Below are 21813 nucleotides of genomic sequence, written 5' to 3' on the forward strand. Positions count from 1 at the left end.
CAAGACTGCAACATTTTTTAGAATCAAGAAAACTCGAAAATAAACCAAACACCCTTGAATAGAGAAGCTGATAAATGAAATGTGGTATATTCATACGATAAAATATGTTCAGTGTGAAAAGGACTGCACTAAATCAACATGGATAGGGCATGGATATATAAAATTAAAGAGCAGCAGCCCTACACCAAGTGGAAAATAAACTTCAAGCAGTCAGTTGAAAAAAAATTAAATATAAAAGAGCAAATAAGGCATACATAAATCTGCAGTTCTCATCTAACTTTTAAAAAATAGATGCACAAAAATTATATATGCATGTAATATCTACATGGAGAGAGCATATGCATGTAAGATACATGAAATTATATATACATACCAACCTATAAAAGAGACTGAAATAATACACACTAAATTAATGACAGTGGTTTTTCTCCCAAGTGGAGAGAGAGTAATGTGATTAGATATGAGTAACAAAGCAAACTAAACTTTATCTGTAATATTTTAGTTTAAATAAACAGAGTGTTGACAATTGTTGAGTCTTCATGATGGGCACCTAGGTATTTGTTTCCTCTCTCCAAATTTTTTATTTTTCTCTCAAAACTCAAAAGCAGGGGTGCCTGGGTAGCTCAGTGGGTTAAATCCTTTGCCTTCGGCTCAGGTCGTGATCTCAGGGTCCTGGGATGGAGCCCTGCATCAGGCTCTGTGCTCAGTAGGGAGCCTGCTTCCCCCTCTCTCTCTGCCTGCCTCTCTGCTTACTTGTGATCTCTGTCTGTCAAATAAATAAATAAAATCTTTAAAAAAAAAAAAAAAACAAAACTCAAAAGCATACCCCTTGACTTTTACAAGAACCAGAGACGGTCTCTGTCCTCCTGAAATGCCAGTTGCAAACACGCTGCTGTAGCTGATCAATAAAACACTATTTATGGAACATAAACAAGCACAGACATGGGTAACCTGAGCCCTTGCTCTACAGAAACGGCTCATGGAAATTTACTGATAGGCTGATCCACACTCCTAAAGCAAGACCCACTCTTGCCATTACTACATTTGTAGCTAGGACTTTAAAATGATGATGCTGGCATTGCTTGAAGGTGAATCAAGGAATCCTGAAGGAGGCGGGAGGACCCATCTCCTTGACTGCCCCACTCCCCCTGGGTGTCTACCCTCCTCCCTCCACACACCACCACCAAAGAGTTGCTGATCAGCGCCCACTTGGTGGCCCAGGGGAACTCAGAGCAGGCCTGCCAGCGGTGCTGACTGTGGCCTCCTCCCTTGGCACACTCTGTGGGGAGCAGGACACTCAGGGTGCCGGTTGAGCCCTCCGCACCAGGGCCCTCCCGCTCGGCTGCCAGGGCCCACCGTGAGCTCCTGGGGAGATGGGCAGCCTCCTCTGCCCAGGCTAATTTCCCTTTTTCATTCCGAATCTCTGACCCAATTGTATGGCTAATTTTGATACGACTTTTGTAAAGAGTAAATATGTTTCTGTCACAGAAAGATTAGAATGTACCTTCCCACGGAGAGTGACTTTGCAAAGGGATGACCTAGCGGCCTCCTCACCTGCTCTTTCATTTCGGCATAGACTTTCTCGGAGTTCAGTTCCACCTGCCGCTTAAACTCCTCCAGAGCAGCGTCTGCCTGCTGGGCCTGCAGCCTCTGAACTTCAGTCACCCGTGTCAGCTGTTCCTCTTTTTCCCTGGAAAAGTCCAGAGAAGCTTCACAGTTGAAATGTAAAATAAAAGGACGAGGCTTGAATGAAAGAGCAAGATTTAACCCTCTCTAAAATAACATTCAGATTTCAATTTTTTGATCCAAATTACATAAAACTTCCCTTTAAAAAGCTGACCATAAAATACTTGGCCTGCAGAAAAAGAGGCAGAGTGTTCTGATGACTACTTTCAAAGACTTCTTTCAAATGAATTTCAACGATTTCCCTGGAAATAAAACCACTTAAACCCATTTATCTCCATCAGCTGATGAATGGATAAATAAGACAATATAGTACAGTTGTACAATGGAGTATTATTCAGCCTTCAAAAACACTGAAGTTGTGACACACGCTCCAGCATGGGGAGCCTCAAACACACCACGCTAAGTGAAAGAAGCCAGATATAAGAGGCAACATACCGTATGATTCCATTTATGTGAAATGCCAAGAATAGATAAATGCTTAGAGATGGAAAGTAGATCGGGGATAGCGAGGGGCTGGGGTGGGGGGGCATCAGGGGGGATGGGAAGTGATTGCTAATGCGTATAGAGTGCCCTTTCCGGTGATGAAAATGTTTTGGAATTACATAGTGGGGATAGCTGCACATCTCTGTGAATATACTAAAATCTGCTGAAATGTGTATTTTTAAAAAACAATAAATTTTATAGCATGCAAATTATATCTCAATTAAAACATAACAAAACAACATACCATTAGAAATATATCTAATGGACATGTCTAGCAGCAGTTGACCTGAAGGGTGACAGAGGCAACAGAGCAGACTGACGGCCTGAGACTGTTCCACTGCCTTCTAGTAAACTTGCCTACTGATACCCGTCTCATTTCTTTACATTTTGAACTCAAGTTATATGGTCAAAAGGGTTCAACAGAAGAGAAATCTTTATGTATTGATAGAAGGAAAAAATACAGGCTTGAGGTTATAAATGCATGAAAGTTGACCATGGCTAATACTGAGTTCTGCCTACATGCTGGGCAGTGTGCAAAATATTTTTATGCATCTTCTCTCCTTTAATCTCACAGCAAACTTATAGAAGGGTATTATTATGCCCTAGTTTTACAGAGCAGGAAACTGGAGCTTAGAGAGTGGTTCCAAGGCAATACATTTAGTAGTAGATTTAATCAGGCCTAGTCCCAGAAGTCTAATCCTAGAGCGCATGCTGTCGGCTACTAGGCTCTGCTGCTTTCCTGATTTTCCAGACACCATACTCTATGGTCTGAATGTGACCCCCTGAAGTGAGACTCGCGCTCTTCTAAAAGAGGTTCCAGGGCCGTCTGGGTGGCTCAGTGGGTTAAAGCCTCTGCCTTTGGCTCAGGTCATGATCCCAGTATTCCGGGATCGAGCCCCGCATCAGGCTCTCTGCTCAGCAGGGAGCCTGCTTCTCCCTCTCTCTCTCTGCCTGCCTCTCTGTCTACTTGTGATCTCTGTCTGTCAAATAAATTAAATTAAATTAAATTAAATTTAAAAAAAAAAACTTAAAAAAAATAAAAATAAAAAAAGAGGTTCCAGAGAGTTCCCATGCCCCACCCACCATGTGAGGACACAGTGAGAAGTCACCGGCTATGAACCAAGAAGAAGGTCTTCATCAGAACACAACCATGCTGATGCCTTGATCCTGGACTTCGCACCCTCCAGAACTATGAGAAATCAAGTTCTGTTGCTCATAAACTACCCAGTTAGTGGTATTTTCTTAGAGCATTGCGAACAGACTGACACATCATACGTAAGAGTAACTTGGCTTGCCTTCCCTAAAGGCAAAAGTTTACACACATAGAAAACATTATCTGATGAACTATCATACCAAAGAATGCTGGGAGATGGGGTGATTTAATGCACACAAATAAAATTTTAGAGAAACATCATGATGGGGAGTTGGTGGGGGGGTGATATTTCCCAAATAATGATACTACTGTCTTTTAAGAGGTAGGCAAAAAGTAATTGGAGTTTTTTGAAATTACTCAGATTTGAGTTTAAAAACCCCTCTAAGACACTTAACAATTTCTAGGCTTTCTAATAAGAATACATATGTGATATAAAATACCATAATACCAAACTTTCTCCAAAAACACTGAGAACTTTCTCAAAGATTGAATGCAAAAATAAGAAAAAGTGTCCCCTAGTTTCCTCTTCAGCATGTTTCTCCTGGCTCTTGGTAAAGAAATGGAGCAATGAGCATTTAGAGTTCCCCCGTTTGGGTTGGGTCTGGAAGTAAGCAGCTCTCTGCGTACTCCACAGTATGAACATACTCGAAATCCACCTTCCCTTTATTTTTCATGATATACCATTTGTGTCAACGTCTTCATACCCACCACAGATCCTTCCACTTGAAGATGACCAAATCAATACATCCCTGCGCTAAACAAAGCAGCTTTTCTGCGGAAACCCCGTTCTACATGTCTGTTTCATGGGCGGAGCCACTATTTTAATGAGCTAAGGGTTTCACACTCCACCCCAAGGTGGCGGGGGTGGGGGGCCCTCCAGGAGATGGAAGCCATTCCAGGTGGTGCTGCAACGCCAGATGTAGCTCCTGTTGCTGCCTTTTACAGCAATGTGGTGCAGGCTTCTGGAACTTTTTTTTTTTTTAATTTATTTCTTTTCAGCATAACAGTATTCATTGTTTTTGCACCACACCCAGTGCTCCATGCAATCCGTGCCCTCTCCAATACCCACCACCTGGCTCCCCCAACCTCCCACCCCCCACCCCTTCAAAACCCTCAGATTGTTTTTCAGAGTCCATAGTCTCTCATGGTTCACCTCCCCTTCTAATTTCCCTCAACTCCCTTCTCCTCTCTAACTCCCCTTGTCCTCCATGCTATTTGTGATGCTCCACAAATAAGTGAAACCATGTGATAATTGACTCTCTCTGCTTGACTTATTTCACTCAGCATCATCTCTTCCAGTCCCGTCCATGTTGCTACAAAAGTTGGGGATTCATCCTTTCTGATGGAGGCATAATACTCCATAGTGTATATGGACCACATCTTCCTTATCCATTCGTCCGTTCAAGAGCATCTTGGTTCTTTCCACAGTTTGGCGACCGTGGCCATTGCTGCTATAAACATTGGGGTACAGATGGCCCTTCTTTTCACTCCATCTCTATCTTTGGGGTAAATACCCAGTAGTGCAATTGCAGGGTCATAGGGAAGCTCTATTTTTAATTTCTTGAGGAATCTCCACACTGTTCTCCAAAAAGGCTGTACCAACTTGCATTCCCACCAACAGTGTAAGAGGGTTCCCCTTTCTCCACATCCTCTCCAAGACATGTTGTTTTCTGTCTTGCTAATTTTGGCCATTCTAACTGGTGTAAGGTGGTATCTCAATGTGGTTTTAATTTGAATCTCCCTGATGGCTAGTGATGATGAACATTTTTTCATGTGTCTGATAGCCATTTGTATGTCTTCATTGGAGAAGTGTCTGTTCATATCCTCTGCCCATTTTTTTTAATATGATTGTCTGTTTTGTGTGTGTTGAGTTTGAGTTCTTTATAGATCCTGGATATCAACCTTTTGTCTGTGCTGTCATTTGCAAATATCTTCTCCCATTCCGTGGGTTGCCTCTTTGTTTTCTTGACTGTTTCCTTTGCTGTGCAGAAGCTTTTGATTTTGATGAAGTCCCAAAAGTTCATTTTTGCTTTTGTTTCCTTTGCCTTTGGAGACATATCTGGAAAGAAGTTGCTGTGGCTGATATTGAAGAGGTTACTGCCTATGTTCTCCTCTAGGATTCTGATGGAACTTCTTTTAAAAGCTTTTTTTTTAAGGGGCGCCTGGGTGGCTCAGGTTGTGATCCAGGGTCCTGGGATTGAGCCCTGCATCAGACTCTCTGCTCAGCAGAGAACCTGCTTCCTCCTCTCTCTCTGCCTGCCTCTCTGCCTACTTGTGATCTCTGTCTGTCAAATAAATAAATAAAATCTTAAAAAAAAAAAGCTTTTCTTTAAGTGGTGTACTTCAGTTGCCTATTCAACAGGAACCTGAATACCTTGCAGCTCATTTTAATTCCACGCTGTTAAAATAAGATGTCTTTAATGTTAAGTGGTTGCCGAATTCTAAGGCCTTAATGTTTCGTTTCTTTGTCATATGATGTTAATATTAGCTAGTAGACAACAGTGATTAGTAACTGGATGTTACGCTAAAGACCGATTCAAGAGACATCACCACACAAACGGACTGAGCGCTCTGATGGCAACAGGGAATTCGAATTTGGCCCGGTCCATTTTCATTCTTCTATCGCTCTGCCCAAGGAGGAGGAAGGCTTGACTAGGGTTTCCCAGATACAAACACTGAATGTTTTGTTTAAATATTCAAATATTTATTAGAAGTAAATATTTGAATACTAAAACAATTGAGAACAACATAAAGCCATATATTGTATACTGGGTACCATGTCCTAGACCTAGGTTGACAAATTCAATGGACATTTGCTGTAAACATTTTGTTACAAATGTTTAATGGACATTTTCTCTGGTGCGAAAGACCCAGATGACTGTATGGGGCCGCCGAGAACTCTCTGTGAAAAGGATTCTGAGACCAGGCTTGTAGGAAAGGGCTACTGTGGTTGGTGAATAATGTCCCCTTGTACGGGATTAGGGTTAGGTGTCATGAGGGCTCCTGCCCTGCTACCCAGGGACCACAGTGACCACTTCATCCTCTGTTACTCTTTCATTTTTGAAGTCCTCCTGAAAGCACTTGAAAGGACTATTTCCTATCAGGAATACAATTTTTTGAAGGTTTACTTGGTCAGTCTGTCCATAAACAGAAAAGAAAAGTACATTCGACACTATCTGAAAACTTTAAAAATGTAGTTATCATATAATTTAAAAATTATGTACCATTGCTTAGGCAAAAGAAAATTTTGCCAACACATTTTATAAAGCATATGACCCAGTGGCTGAGATATCCACTCTGTTCTATGAATGCTAAAAGTCAGTTGTTTTACTTTTTTTTGCCCTAATATTCACATGAGCCATTTGGTTAATATAAATACTTTCAATTTAATAGGGAAAATATTTTCTCTGTGTCATTTCATTCCTACCTACCAAAGTTAGTCATTGACTTTTTAACTAACTTATACCCACATAAATCAAAGTCATAAACTTTACCTAAAATCAGGTATACATTATGACCATATTTAAGATAATGTTAAAACCTTGTGTAGTAATGCACATTGCATTTAGTTGATAAATTCTATCATGATTTACAAATAGAAAACATTGTTGCATATTAAATAGCAAGCATGGGGAATTGAGGAAATCTCCCAGCTGGGTTCCAGTCCCACCACACCTGCTAGTAGTAAAGCTAAATATCAAAAAAGGCCTCACTCAATGCTAATCACTGTTCGGTCCAGTTCAACCTGACAAACACACTGAGCTCCACTGATATTTAGGAAGCTTCTCTCTTAATAGAAATAAAATATCTGTGTTAATTTAAATAAAGGGATGATATGCATCTTAATGAGGGATCCATCTTAATTTCTATCAAAGTAATGAAGTAGAAGTGAAAACGTTCAGCATCTGAAAAAGAGAAAGGTCTGCTTCTCACTAAGAACAGTATTCCTTGTACCATGATTCCGGAGTACATCCTCTAAGAAGCAAAAAAAAAAAAAAAAATACTTTGAAGATTGTTTCTTCCAGTGGAACTGGTTGTGGGGCCGAGTATAACTGCATCATTCAAATGCCTTAGAGCAGGGCCTCCATGAAGATAAAAAGGTGGGAAGAAAATTTGCTTTTCAGTTCTGATTTATTTATAAAATGCAGTAAATTTTCCTTGTCTGAGAACATAAAACATAAAGAAGAAAGAAGCTGCATTCTTATACAACCACAAGCCAGCTCAGATTAAAGGATGTTCTGAAGCACATGATTATTCCAAAAAGGCAATAAAATGTAGGAGACTAATAGACTACAATTTAGTATTTCTTGAGCTTTACAAGCTAACATTTGTATGTACAGGCCAACCTTAATTTGAAAATCTTCCCTTTGCACATTTCTGTACCAGCACTTTTGATAATGATGGCAGTGATCCAATATCTATTTATAAGGCTTCAAATTTCAAGATACTTCATTTGCTGCCAGCGTGGCATCTCCACTGGAAACTCCAAGAAAAACAAAACAAAACAAAAAAACTTCAAACGTGTCTGAAAAACAGCTAGAGAGGTCTCCATTCCCTTTCCAGCTGGGCTGGAAAACAAGACTTGGGAGCAGCTCTATCATCTACATTCATGGCTGCTGATTGGTACTCAAGGTGATAAGAGCGAGTTAGTCAAAAACATGAAGATAAAATTGACTTAAAAGGCACTAATAATAATACCTTTCACTATGCATGATAAATGAAGGAACTTCTGTGGCCTCTTCTTCACATGACTGCTAAGACTAGGGGTCTCTGCTAAATTCTTTTTTTGTTTTTTTAATTTAATTTTTTAAAATTTCTTTTCAGTGTTCCAGAATCCATTGTCACTGCTAAATTCTTATTAAAAATTGGTAAACATTGGGGCGCCTGGGTGGCTCAGTGGGTTAAGCCGCTGCCTTCGGCTCAGGTCATGATCTCAGAGTCCTGGGATCGAGCCCCGCATCGGGCTCTCTGCTCATCGGGGAGCCTGCTTCCTCCTCTCTCTCTGTTTGCCTCTCTGCCTGCTTGTGATCTCTTGGTCAAATAAATAAAAATAAAATCTAAAAAAAAAAAAAAAGGTAAACACTGGGGGCACCTGGGTGGCTCAGTGGGTTAAAGCCTCTGCCTTCGGCTCAGGTCATGATCCCAGAGTCCTGGGATCGAGCCCCGCATTGGGCTCTCTGCTCCGCGGGGAGCCTGCTTCCCCTTTCTCTCTCTGCCTGCCTCTCTGCCTACTTGTGATCTCTGTCTGTCAAATAAATAAAAAAAATAAAATCATTAAAAAAAATGGTAAACACTGTGAACAATGAAACTTTTGAAACTGCAAGGGTCAGAAAGAAATGTTGAGTAAAATGGAAAGTAGTATTCCTCTCCATATTGGAAAGATGACAATACTCCTCAATTGATCTACAGATTCAACACAATCCCAGTCAAAATCCCAGGTGGGATTTTGCAGAAATTGACAAGTGAGCCCTGAAATCCATATGGAAATGCAAGGTACACAGAATTGGCAAAACAATCTCAGGAGAACAACGTTGGAGAACTCTCATTTCCTGATTTCAAAACTTATTACAAAGCTAGATTAATCAGAACAGCATGCTACTGGCATAGGAAAAGACATATAAATCAATGGAATAGAATTAAGATTCCAGAAATAAACCCTTACACTGATGATCAGTGAATTTTCGGCAAGGGACCCAAGACAATCTGATGGAGAAAGAACAGTCTGTACAACAAATGGTGCTGGGACAACCGGACGTCCATTTATCAAAAACAATAAAGCTGGATTCCTTCTTTACACAATACACACAAAGTAACTCAATATAAACCACAGACCTAAATTTAAGAGCTAAAAATGCAAAGCTCTTAGAAGAAAACAGGAGTAAATTTGGGTGACATTGAGCTAAGCCAAGCCTTCTTAGATAGAACACCGGAAGTATAAACAAAAAAGTATAAACTATAGATAAACAGTTTCAGCAAATTTAAAACTCTTATGCTCCTAGGGATATCATCAAAGATGAAAAAGAGGGGCGCCTGGGTGGCTCAGTGGGTTAAGCCGCTGCCTTCGGCTCAGGTCATGATCTCAGGGTCCTGGGATCGAGCCCCGCATTGGGCTCTCTGCTCAGCGGGAAGCCTGCTTCCCTTCCTCTCTCTCTGCCTGCCTCTCTGCCTACTTGTGATCTCTCTCTGTCAAATAAATAGATAAAATCTTTAAAAAAATAAAAAAATGAAAAAGAAAATCCACAGAAGAGGAGAAAATACTTGCCAGTCATATATGTGAAAAGAGACCTGTATCAAGAATACATAAACAACACTTACCAATCAATAGTAAAAAAAACAAAATACAGAACACAATTTAAAAAAAGGTGAAGAATCTGAATAGATGTTTCTCCAAAGAAGATATACAGTTGGCCATACGCACATGAAAGGTCACTCAATAGCAATAGTGATTCAAAAATTGCAATTCAAAACCATAATGAGATATCATTATACAACCTCTCATATGGCTGTAATCAACAGACAGATAGGAACAAGTGTTTGTTTTGTTTTGTTCTGTTTTGCATTTACCTTGTGTGTGTTTTTTTTAAGCTTCTTGAATCCAAATAATTATCCCTTTCACAAAACTGGAAGATTCTGGCTATTATTTATTAAAATATTTTGCCTCTATTATTCTCTTCCCTCTGCTTCTGTGACTCAACTATGATTTATACATTGTGATTGTCCTACGAGTTCCTGCAGCTCATTTTTTTAGTATATTTTTCTCTTTGTCCTCAAATTGGCTGATTTCTGTTGATTTATCTTCATGTTCATTGAGTCTTCTTGTTCTCCACCTTGTTGTTATAATCAGCCCACACTTTAAATCTCAAATGTTGTATTTTTTCAGTTTTTCTGTTGAGATTTCCTGGTTTCTCACTTGTTATTACCAATTTTTCTTAATATCTTTGAGCCAACTATAATAGCTACTTTAAATTTTTTATCTGCTAAACCTAGCATCTAATTCATCCTGAGGTGGTCTCTGCTGATTATTTTCTTAAGAATAAATAGGTTACCTATTTCTTATGTCGAGTAATTTTGGCTTGTATCTTTATGAATGAGACATTATAGAGAGTGTAGATTCTGTTATTTTCCTCCAAATAATATTAAGAGTATTAATAGCATTAATATAATTAATTTCAATTGTTTGTTTTCAGCAGGCAGGTAACTTGGCTGAACTCAAACTATAAATTCTTGATGTCATTATAGTTTTGTAACTATATTTTTAAATATATTTTGGACATATTTATAAACCATTAAATGTAGCTTTCCTACCAAAAAAACAAAAAAACAAAAGCCTATAAATTCTGTCTCCTCTGTAGGTGACAAAAGTTCATATATAAATTCTGCTCTTTTAATCTTACCTGGGCTGCTTAGAATCCTCTCCAACTATGCATGTTTCAGAATCAGTCAGAAACATGGACCGAGATTATACAAAGAATTTGGGCTTCCTGTCTCACTTGTTCACTTATTTCCTGAGTATTCCACCATCTTAGTTTACCAGTGGTTGCCTCATTCGTTCATCTGGTTCTTTAAGCACTAAGATCAGAGGTATCTACCTAAATTCTAACTGTACTATAGGGCACCAAATGTGGAGGAATAAATAATATAAAAATGGGAAATTCACTTTTCCTTCCTACAAGTATGTATTCCCAAACACTCTTTCTTTGTGTTTATTCATTCTCCTGGGCCATCAGGTAGCTGTATTTTATATTTTGTACAGAGCTTCCATTTGTGGGAGGATTAGTCTGATAGGAGCTTACTTGGCCATAGTATAAACTGGAACCCTCCCCCCTTCTTTGCTATTTTGACTGGCAGATTACTATTCATTCTTTAGGGGGTTCAAATGTCAACTCTTTGGATAGAATTGCTAGCTACTTCTTTTGTCCTGTCCACACTTTCTATATACTGCTACTATAGCTTTTTTTTTTTTTTTCTGGGAGGGTCATGGTTTTATTGCTGGGTTTCAGGCAAGGGGCTCAAGTCCACCCAATCTCCTTCAGCTTGACCACCAGGGCCTCTGTAGTCTCCACCTTGATGCCAGCTGTATGCAGGGGTGGGTCCTCCACACTAACCATGGAGAGCTTGGAGGTCAGGTCCACACTCAGGTCTCCTGGTTTGATGCCCTCAATCTTCTTGGCTTTCATGAGATTGGGCAATATGGCATAGTGGGGTTCATTGAGCTGCAAGGTGGCAGTCACCATGGTAGGCAGCTTCAGGCACAGGGTCTTCAGGCCCCCAACAATTTCCCACTCCACTTCCACCTGGTCTCTTCCGATGTCACCTGGGAGGTGAATGGACCCTGTGGCCAGTCTAGAAATCCAGCTGTCATCTACCCAGTCTGGTTACAGTCATTTTATATGTACCATTACAGTTGTTAATTTATGTATTTATCTGTTCTAGGATAATGAAATCTCTTTGAGGCTAGGGGAATGCAGGATGTGGGGATACAACCATGTCTTCCTCATATTTATAAACCATATGTTGAACATACTACATGTATAGAGTAATTCAATATTTGTTTCATAAATTCATATTATATCATCTAGATAGACCCAGAGCTAAACCATGGAACGTTGCAAATTTCTCAACCTCAGCACTATTGACATTTCTGATCAGATTAATTCATTATCATGGGGACCTGTTCTATGCATTGCAATATGGTTAGCAGCATCCCTGGCCTCTGCTCACTAGATCCCAGTGACAATGTCCTTTCCCCAACTCTGACAATACCCAAATGTCTCCAGACATGCTAAATATGCCCTGGAGGGGGTAAAATCATGCCTGATTGAGAACAACTAGGCCAGAAAGTTTGGTTCTTTATCAAATTCCACAGAGTGAAAGAAGCCTTAGGTATTTGGTTTCTGGGTGTTTGATTTTCAAGGGTTAGGATACTGGTAATGGGGAATAACCTAAAAGAGCAATTACCATCCAACCTCTTAAGAGGTTATAAATGCTTATAAATTATTATAACGGCTCCACCACCAGGAATTGTTTGTTCCTACAGCATGTGCCTTGTAGGTGTTTTTGACCTGGAGAGAGAAGATGCAGAGAATCCTAAACTGACAACAACAATGACGACAACGACGATGACGCTGATGATGATGATGATGATGATAATGTCATGCTTGCATACCTCTTTACAGTTATGAGCTTTTGTATGTATTTTCCCAACTAGGTATATATTTCTCTCTCCTTTTTTAAAAGATTTTATTTATTTATTTGAAAGAGAGAAAGAGTTGGGGGAAGGGCAGAGGGAGAGAGATAAGCAGACTCACCACTGAGTGTGGAGCCTGATATGGGCCTCAATCCCAGGACCTGGGATCATGACCTGAGCTAAAGTCAGACCCTTAACCTACTGAACCACCCAAGTGCCCCTAGGTATATATTTCTAATGGAAAATTTTACTTCATTTTAATTTTTAAAAGATTTTCTTGTTCGTTTGTCTGAGAGAGAGAAAGAGAGAGAGCACAAGAAGGGGGAGCAGCAGGCAGAGGAAGAAGCAGGCTCCCCACTGAGCAAGGAGCCTGATGCAGGACTCAATCCCAGGACCCTGGGATCATGACCTAAGCCAAAGGTGGATGCTCAACTGATTGAGCCACCCAGGCACCCCTCTGATGGAAAATTTTAAAGAGGAAGTAAAAACTAGTAAGGGACAAAACTGGAAACTGTAATTAATTGAGAGTATACTCCGCATGGTAATTGTACTTAACATATATAGATTATTCAGTGTCGAAGAAGGCATGTTCTGTAATTATCTAGTTGGACTAATGCCATGATTTGTTCCTTTAGTTTATCAAATGACCTTTGGAAAGTGACAGAAGAGAGTGAATTCAGATATGAAAGGAAGAGAAGTAGTTAAGTCTTAAAAAGGCAAACTCTGAAAGGCAAACTGAATGACATCCAAAAATATCAAGTGTAGGAAGAGATCATATATGAGTAAGAGAATGGGGGTAGCTAAAAAATTATTGTTGCACAGAATGAAAGAGTGATTGTTGAGATTATCAGCATTATGGACACAATGTAGGACAGAGAGAGCTAATTCAATATTGAAGTCCACGGAGCAATACATGAAAATAGCCTGGTGTAGCAGTTTCCCTCGGCTATAACCAATTACTTCACACTAAGTAGTATAAAACAATAGGAATTTATTCCCTCTTCATTCTGGAGGCCAAAAGTGTATAATCACGGAGTCAGCAGCACTGTACTTCCTCTGGAGGCTCTAGGGGAGAATCCATTTCCTGGCACTTGCAACTTCTGGAGATTGTTGGCATCCTTGGCTTACAACCACTGTATCTCTCTCTGATCCTCTATGTCCTTTTTCCAGTGTCTCTCTTATAAAGATGCTCATGGTTGGTTTTAGGACCCACCTGGACAATCTCCTTATCTCAAGATCTTTAACTTAGTTACTTCTGCAGAGATCCTTTTGTTAAATAAAAACATTCACTAGTTCTGAGGATTCGGACATGAACATATCTACGGCAGGGGGGCTACCGATCAGCCTGCGACACATGGGTTGATAAGGTCTAGTCTGCCTTCTGTTTTGGGACTCATATTTAGCTCTAGATCAAACTTCTACTCATCTCTGGAACACAGAAGTCTTCACTTCAAATGCACTATATCAAAGGGCCCATTTGAAGTAATGTCATCAAGATGGTGACATAAATCAGTCCCAACTTCAGTGCCCGTCACGAAAAGACCAACTAGCAACTATCCATACACATGACACCATCATGAAAATCCCAGACCCAAGGATATGAATGAAGCACCCCCATGGGCCAAAGAGACTGAGATGGGTCACATAAGACAGATAAGAGGAGTGGCTGCACTCCGCGTCACCATCCACTCAACCCAGGCCAGCATTACACTGCACCAACAGAGCCACCCTGCTTTCTCCAGTAGAAAAAGGAGAGTCTAAGGTAGACATCCGGTTCCCCCAGTACTGCAGGACACTTCCCAGAAATTCCACTACAGTAAACAAAACAGTATGGTACTGCTATTTAAAAAAACAAAAACAACACCAATAGAACAAATTGAAAGCCCAGAAACAAATCCGCGCATAAACAGTCAGCTAATATTTGACAAGAAAGCCAAGACTATTCAATGGGGAAGTGAAAGTCTCTTCAATACATGGTGTTGGGAAAAATGGATATTCATATGCAAAAGAACAAAACTGGGCCTCTATCTCACACTCACAAAAATTAACTCAAAAGGATTCAAGACTTAATTGTTAGGCCTGAATCTATAAAACTCCTAGAAGAAAACAGGATAAAAGCTCCTTGGGGCGTCTGGGTGGCTCAGTGGGTTAAAGCCTCTGCCTTCCGGCTCTGGTCATGGTCCCAGGGTCCTGGGATCAAGCCCCACATCGGGCTCTCTGCTCAGCAGGGAGCCTGCTTCCCTCCTCTCTCTGCCTGCTTCTCTGCCTACTTGTGATCTCTGTCTGCCAAATAAATAAATAAAATCTTTAAAAAAAAAAAAAAAAAGCTCCTTGACATTGGTTTTAGCAATGACTTCATGAATATGACACCAAAAGTATAAGCAACAAAAACAAAAATAAACAAATGAGACTACATCTTCTGTACAGGAAAAAAAAATCAAGAAAATGAAAAGGCAGCCTACAGAATAGAAGAAAATATTTAAATACCCATGTCTGTTATGGGTTAATGTCCAAAATATACATATAAAGAACCCAATATAACTCAAGAGAAAAAAAAAAGCCCAAATAATCCTATCAAAAATGGGCAGAAGAACAGAATAGACAATTTTCCAAAGAAGATATTCAAATAGCCAACAGACAAATGAAAAAGTGCTGAACGTCACCCCCTCTCAGGGAAATGAAAATGAAAACCACAATGAGATAGCGTTTCAAACCTGTTAGAATGGCCATAATAAAAAAGACAAGAGATAACAAGTATTGGCGAAGATGTAGTGAAAAGAGAACCCTTGTGCTCTGTGCGTAGGAATGTAAATTGGTACAGCCACCATGGAAGAGCTTGGAGGTTCCTTAAGAGATTAAAAACAGGAGACAACAGACCTCAAATGTAATCACAAGGTCCTTATAAGACCAAGGTCAAAGGAGAGACAAGGCAATATGAGAGAAGCAGCAGCGGAGAAAAGACAATGTGATTCAGGCTCCCAAACCAAGGAATGAAGACAGCCTCCAGAAGATGGAAAAGGCAAGGAACAGATTCTTCCCTAAAATCTCCCAGCAAAAACCAGTCCTAACAAACCTTGATCTCGGGCCCTAAGTTTTATTCTGGACTTCTAATCTTCCGAACTGTAAAATAATACATTGAATTGTCTTAAGATACTATGTTTGTGGTACAGCAGTGAAAAAAAAACAGTAACACCTAATAAAACTAGTATATATTCAAACCTTTAGAACACATCAAGGGATCTCTGAGGTACTTTATATATATATATATATATATATATATATATATATGTGTATATATATATATGTGTATATATATATATAATATTTATAACTGCCTTAACAATGCTGTGAACAAAAAAATAAGTAGGTAATTCAACAAATTTAAAAGTTAAATCAGGCAAAAAAAAAAAAAAATCCATAGGTTAAATTTGCTATAGTCTTTGAGTTTTTAAAGTTTTCATCTTTGCTCTGTTATTTAACTCCTTCTGGGTAATGTCACCAGGTTTAAAAAAAAAAAACAAAAAACCTCTAAAAAGTCAAATTATTTCTTCGCAAAGAGCATATTTACATTGAATAGTGGCACACCTGAATGAGATAGGACCCAGGGCAAAACTGTCCAAAGACTGTCCAGTTCGTTTTGATTTTCCCCTTAACCAAGATGCATCTGCCCAAACATGCAAACTCTCAGTGGGGTTAAGTGCAGGGGATCAGTATGGTGAGGAACTAAAATTTCTGGAGATCAGTGAATGACTGCTAAGTCTTGCAAAAGGAAGAAGTGACCAAGGAAAGTTTTGTTTTTCAAAAGTAAGTTCCTAAGACTAGAAGCTGGCATAGAAAAGAAGTTTGCAATGGATAATGAGGGATGAGGTGCTGTTGAAAACTCCAGGGCACCCCAGGGATTATGAAAGACCGAAGAAGAATGCCAATGCACAGCTAAGGTGAGTTTGTATGGAGAAGTTTTAAGGGCCTACAAGGAAATGATGCTGCCAAGCATTTCTGTACTCCTCGGATTAAAGACACATATCACAATTTTGAAACCTAGTGTGGGCATCCAATTCAAAACACACAAGGACAGGGGCACCTCGCTGGCTTAGTCAGTAGATATGACTCTTGATTTCAGGGTTGTGAGTTTGAGCCCCATGTTGGGTATAGAGATCACAAAAAAAATAAAATAAAATTTTAAAAAATATATTAGCCAAAAAACACAAGGATAGTGCTCACTTTGACAGCAGATATACTAGAACTGGAACAATACAGAGAAGATTAGCATGACCCCTGCATAAGGATGACACACAAAATACACAAGGACAAAGTGCTTTCCTGAATCACAGAGTAGGCTGTGTAGAAGATAATCATATAATCACTGAAGCCTAAAACCAAATATAAATATATTTCTAAGGATAACAAATTGATGTTTAAAATGTCCATAGCAAAGCTGAGAAGACTGTTTTGCATTCTTCTTCCTCCTAAAAGAACACAATATTTTGAGTTTACAACAGTCATCCAACCTTTTATTATCTCATTCATCAAAAATTGGTTAAGACCTATGACGTGTTAATCACTAACTTACACTAAGGAACAAGCTGTATGACAAACCTGTCTCTTTAAGAAGATGCCACCAGGTAAAGGAAAAAAAAATTCCTAAGTTCCAAATATTGTAACAGAGGTTTAAACACAGGGTCTTGAAAAACAGAAGGAGAGGGTTCAGAGAGATTTCATTCCATCCAGTCAATGAGGAAGATGGATCTATAGGAAAGAGATCTGTACTGTAGGAATCTCCATCCTATTATAGTGAATCAGAACAACCTTCTTAGAAGGCCCTCAGGGGCAAATGGGCTTACGTACAGCAACAGTAAAGGGAGAAGAAAGCAAGCCAGCAGTTCCCACCATCATCCTGGCTCAAACAGGGCAGCACTGATAGAATCATGGGCAGACACACAATAAGACTCAATGAAACTATAATGTTCCAGTGCTAACCCAGCTAAAGATTCTTCTCTTGATACCAAGGGAAACACTCCAAAAGGGCATGGTACAATATGAAGAAGTGCAATGAACTCTCTTCTGACAAGGACCTTGTATTGTCAATGACTTAGGCTTTCCCAGCAGGCTGTGCCCCCAGAGCCAGACTCCAGTCTTAAAGAACTATTATTGGTTTTGAAGCATGTTACCTATGAAGAAGAATGAGGAATCTCCTTCAGCTATCCAAAAATCTCCTGAAAACATAAGGATTTCAGCTAGAAGATACATAAATTCCTTGAAGTCAATGATCATGACTCAAAAGAACTAATCCTGGCATCAACCTCCTACGCTACATTTTCAGCAAGGTGGCTGTGTTCTAGGAGCTGAGGCAAGGGTCCTGGCAGCAAATTTTGAGACCTACTCAGTCAGATACCTGCAGAAGACCTAGAAGAAGTATAAAAATGGATCCAATCTTGGAGAAACTATAGTCTGTTTATGGGGGAAAACAGAAGAAAAAAAATCAAGTAGTACTGTAATATTATATATAATATATACTCTAAGTGCCATGGGACCATGACAAATGGAAAGAGTCAGCAAGAATCTGTATAAGAAACCAGCCCAGAAGATCAGAAGATTTGTGTGTGAAGTATAAAATAATGTAGGTAAATGTGATGACATGTTTATACAGTTTATAAGTTTTCTGTATTAATTTTGTGCTAAACTGACTTTTCTCTATAATATAGGCCTATAAAAAAAATGAAAAGACCTCTATCCCAGCAAACAGAAGAGCAATTGAAATCTTCATGGTAAAATAAGAAAACCTTGAGAAAATGATTCTTTTTCTTTGTTTTTTTTTTAATTTTATTTTTTATAAACATATATTTTTATCCCCAGGGGTACAGGTCTGCGAATCGCCAGGTTTACACACTTCACAGCACTCACCATAGCACATACCCTCCCCAATATCCATAACCCCACCCCCCCTCTCCCAACCCCCCTCCTCCCATCAACCCTCAGTTTGTTTTGTGAGATTAAGAGTCACTTATGGTTTGTCTCCCTCCCAATCCCATCTTGTTTCATTTACTCTTCTCCTACCCCCTCAACCCCCCATGTTGCATCTCCTCTCCCTCATATCAGGGAGATCATATGATAGTTGTCTTTCTCCGATTGACTTATTTCGCTAAGCATGATACCCTCTAGTTCCATCCACGTCGTCGCAAATGGCAAGATTTCATTTCTTTTGATGGCCGCATAGTATTCCATTGTGTATATATACCACTTCTTCTTTATCCATTCGTCTGTTGATAGACATCTAGGTTCTTTCCATAGTTTGGCTATTGTAGACATTGCTGCTATAAACATTCGGGTGCACGTGCCCCTTCGGATCACTACGTTTGTATCTTTAGGGTAAATACCCAGCAGTGCAATTGCAGGGTCATAGGGTAGTTCTATTTTCAACATTTTGAGGAACCTCCATGCTGTTTTCCAGAGTGGTTGCACCAGCTTGCATTCCCACCAACAGTGTAGGAGGGTTCCCCTTTCTCCGCATCCTCGCCAGCATCTGTCATTTCCTGACTTGTTAATTTTAGCCATTCTGACTGGTGTGAGGTGATATCTCATGGTGGTTTTGATTTGTATTTCCCTGATGCCAAGTGATATGGAGCATTTTTTCATGTGTCTGTTGGCCATCTGGATGTCTTCTTTGCAGAAATGCCTGTTCATGTCCTCTGCCCATTTCTTGATTGGATTATTTGTTCTTTGGGTGTTGAGTTTGCTAAGTTCTTTATAGATTTTGGACACTAGCCCTTTATCTGATATGTCATTTGCAAATATCTTCTCCCATTCTGTCAGTTGTCTTTTGGTTTTGTTCACTGTTTCCTTTGCTGTGCAAAAGCTTTTGATCTTGATAAAATCCCAAAAGTTCATTTTTGCCCTTGCTTCCCTTGCCTTTGGTGATGTTCCTAGGAAGATGTTGCTGCGGCTGAGGTCGAAGAGGTTGCTGCCTGTGTTCTCCTCGAGGATTTTGATGGATTCCTTTCTCACATTGAGATCCTTCATCCATTTTGAGTTTATTTTCGTGTGTGGTGTAAGGAAATGATCCAATTTCATTTTTCTGCATGTGGCTGTCCAATTGAGAAAATGATTCTTAAACCTAAGTAGCTACAGTGGATAGTGAAGAAAAATTCCTTTAAAATCTTAGACTTCAAAAAAAATCCCTAATGTTTTCTTTTATGTTTCTTATACTTAAGAAAGTACTGATTAAAAGTTCCATATATAAATTATTCATCATACATGCAAAGCTACATACATATCCACCATTACAGCTTACTTTACAGGCAGTCGTTTATCAGTAAATAATGAGAGACACGTTCATCCTATAAAACGACAAAGCCTAAATACATTGAAATAGGTACAGGACCACTTCCTGTTACTCAGGAGAGGAAAAAAGGCAATGTGAAGTCATTCAAGCAGAATAATAAGTAAACCAAAGCCAGATCAAAGGAATATAGAAGAAAGGCTGAAACATGAAGCTGAAATATTTATTTCCTTCAAAACATCATCCATGCCTTGTCCCTGGGCAGTTCAACATTTCAAAGTAGGTGGAAAATATTCTCACTTACATTCATCACTATGCACAAGTAGATCAAATTTTAAATAGGCAAATTTTCTCTTTATTTACCAAACATAAATGTAATATTTATCATCGGGAGTTTTTTTGCTTATCAGAAATGATTTCTAAATTATGTGAAATAATTATAAAGTTATAATAGACACTTTTCAGTACTTCCAATGGATGAAGCTGCTACAAACGATAACATTCATGGTGTAAGCATAATTTTTAATGTCTTCACAAATGATGAAACAGAGGGAACATTTGTTGAATGCTCACTATGCTCATTGGTTTGGGGTAGTTAATGAACTATTTCATTTCATTTTTAAACCAATAAGAAAGTTATCACTTACCTTTTTCCACCAGTGAAAATAAGGAAGTTTAGAAGAGTTTAGTGATTTGCCCAAGTATTTACAGAATCAATGGCAGAATGAGAAATTAAAGCAGTCCAAAGTCCAAAGTCATTCTACTACATCATGCTATTTCTTTAAACCTGTTTGTGTGTGTGTGTGTATATATACGCACACACATGCGTATATATAATACACATAACTAAATCACTGATGTTAATTGGTTGAACTTACAAGTAGGTGCTTACTTATTATAATTTATAATTTATCCTCACATAACATATTTGCATATCAAACCACTTTCAGAACATTTGAAAGCTAAAATATTTATCAAGTATTTACTTAACACCTATTGTATGCCAGAATCTGTGCTTGGTGTTGAAAATACAAAAATGATTGGGCGCCTGGGTGGCTCAGTGGATTAAGCCGCTGCCTTCGGCTCAGGTCATGATCTCGGGGTCCTGGGATCGAGTCCCGCATCGGGCTCTCTGCTCAGCAGGGAGCCTGCTTCCCTCTCTCTCTCTCTCTCTCTCTGCCTGCCTCTCCGTCTACTTGTGATCTCTCTCTGTCAAATAAATAAATAAAATCTTTTAAAAAAAAAATACAAAAATGATCAACACACTGTCCCTGCATCCAATATAAAAAAGAAGACAAACTCTATACCACTTTCGGTATGATAAAAGCTACACAATAATATGAACATAATAATATGAACAAATAAGAACTGCAGGAATTCATTATGCCTAGGGTAAAACAGAAAAGCTTCATAAAGGGCAGGTCATTTGGTAAGATTGTCACAAAGAATGTTGAAGAGGTGTAACATATACATATATATGTTTTTTAACTGTGTATTAAAATGTATATGTATTTGTAAAATACATATTTTTATTTGATATTTGTAAAATACCTTTTATTTTCCTCCTTACCATCATACTTTCCATGAGAAGAGCAAAACTCCATCAGAAGATTCTTATTTATTTCAAGGGAAAGATGAAGATGGCAGAGGTAAGAGATTTCTAAATATGAAGTTTTGTTTCAGATATAATAAAATACGCAACCATTTTTGCTGATTATAAAAAGCACACACTCTTATCAATAAGCGTATAAAAGTGTATTAGCTGGATTTTTATTAGTTTTAAGAAATCAATCTTTATTTATAAACAAAAATCACCCATGTTTTACTCACCATTTCTCCCTACCTCATACTACACTTTTCCAAAGGCTCCAGTGGTTATCTTATATGTATTAGCAGTAAGTTCAGTCACTGTTAATCTGCTACTATGCAGTATTTATTAATTCATTTACCATTAATGTCATAAGCTCCCATTATGTGCCAGGCAACTTGCTAGATGTTAAAATAACACCTGTGAACCAACCACACCCA

The 21813-nt window shown here is 39.0% G+C and overlaps 1 protein-coding gene and 1 non-coding gene across 7 annotated transcripts in view; one reads left to right on the forward strand and one right to left on the reverse strand.

Moving 5' to 3' along the window:
- CEP112 (centrosomal protein 112) overlaps window positions 1–21813 on the reverse strand; it is a 431394-nt gene that overhangs the window by 252897 nt on the left and 156684 nt on the right. For all 6 annotated transcript variants that reach the window (XM_047708133.1, XM_047708130.1, XM_047708131.1 and 3 more), the window contains one exon: window positions 1555–1690. In XM_047708133.1, the coding sequence (XP_047564089.1) occupies window positions 1555–1690 (136 nt within the window). The remainder of the gene's footprint in view (window positions 1–1554; window positions 1691–21813) is intronic.
- LOC125088211 (U6 spliceosomal RNA) lies at window positions 16723–16829 on the forward strand. The gene has a single exon (XR_007123615.1). It is a non-coding gene; the product is annotated as a U6 spliceosomal RNA (small nuclear RNA).

Source organism: Lutra lutra, chromosome 16 (genome assembly GCF_902655055.1).
Source record: "Lutra lutra chromosome 16, mLutLut1.2, whole genome shotgun sequence".
NCBI lineage: Eukaryota > Metazoa > Chordata > Mammalia > Carnivora > Mustelidae > Lutra > Lutra lutra.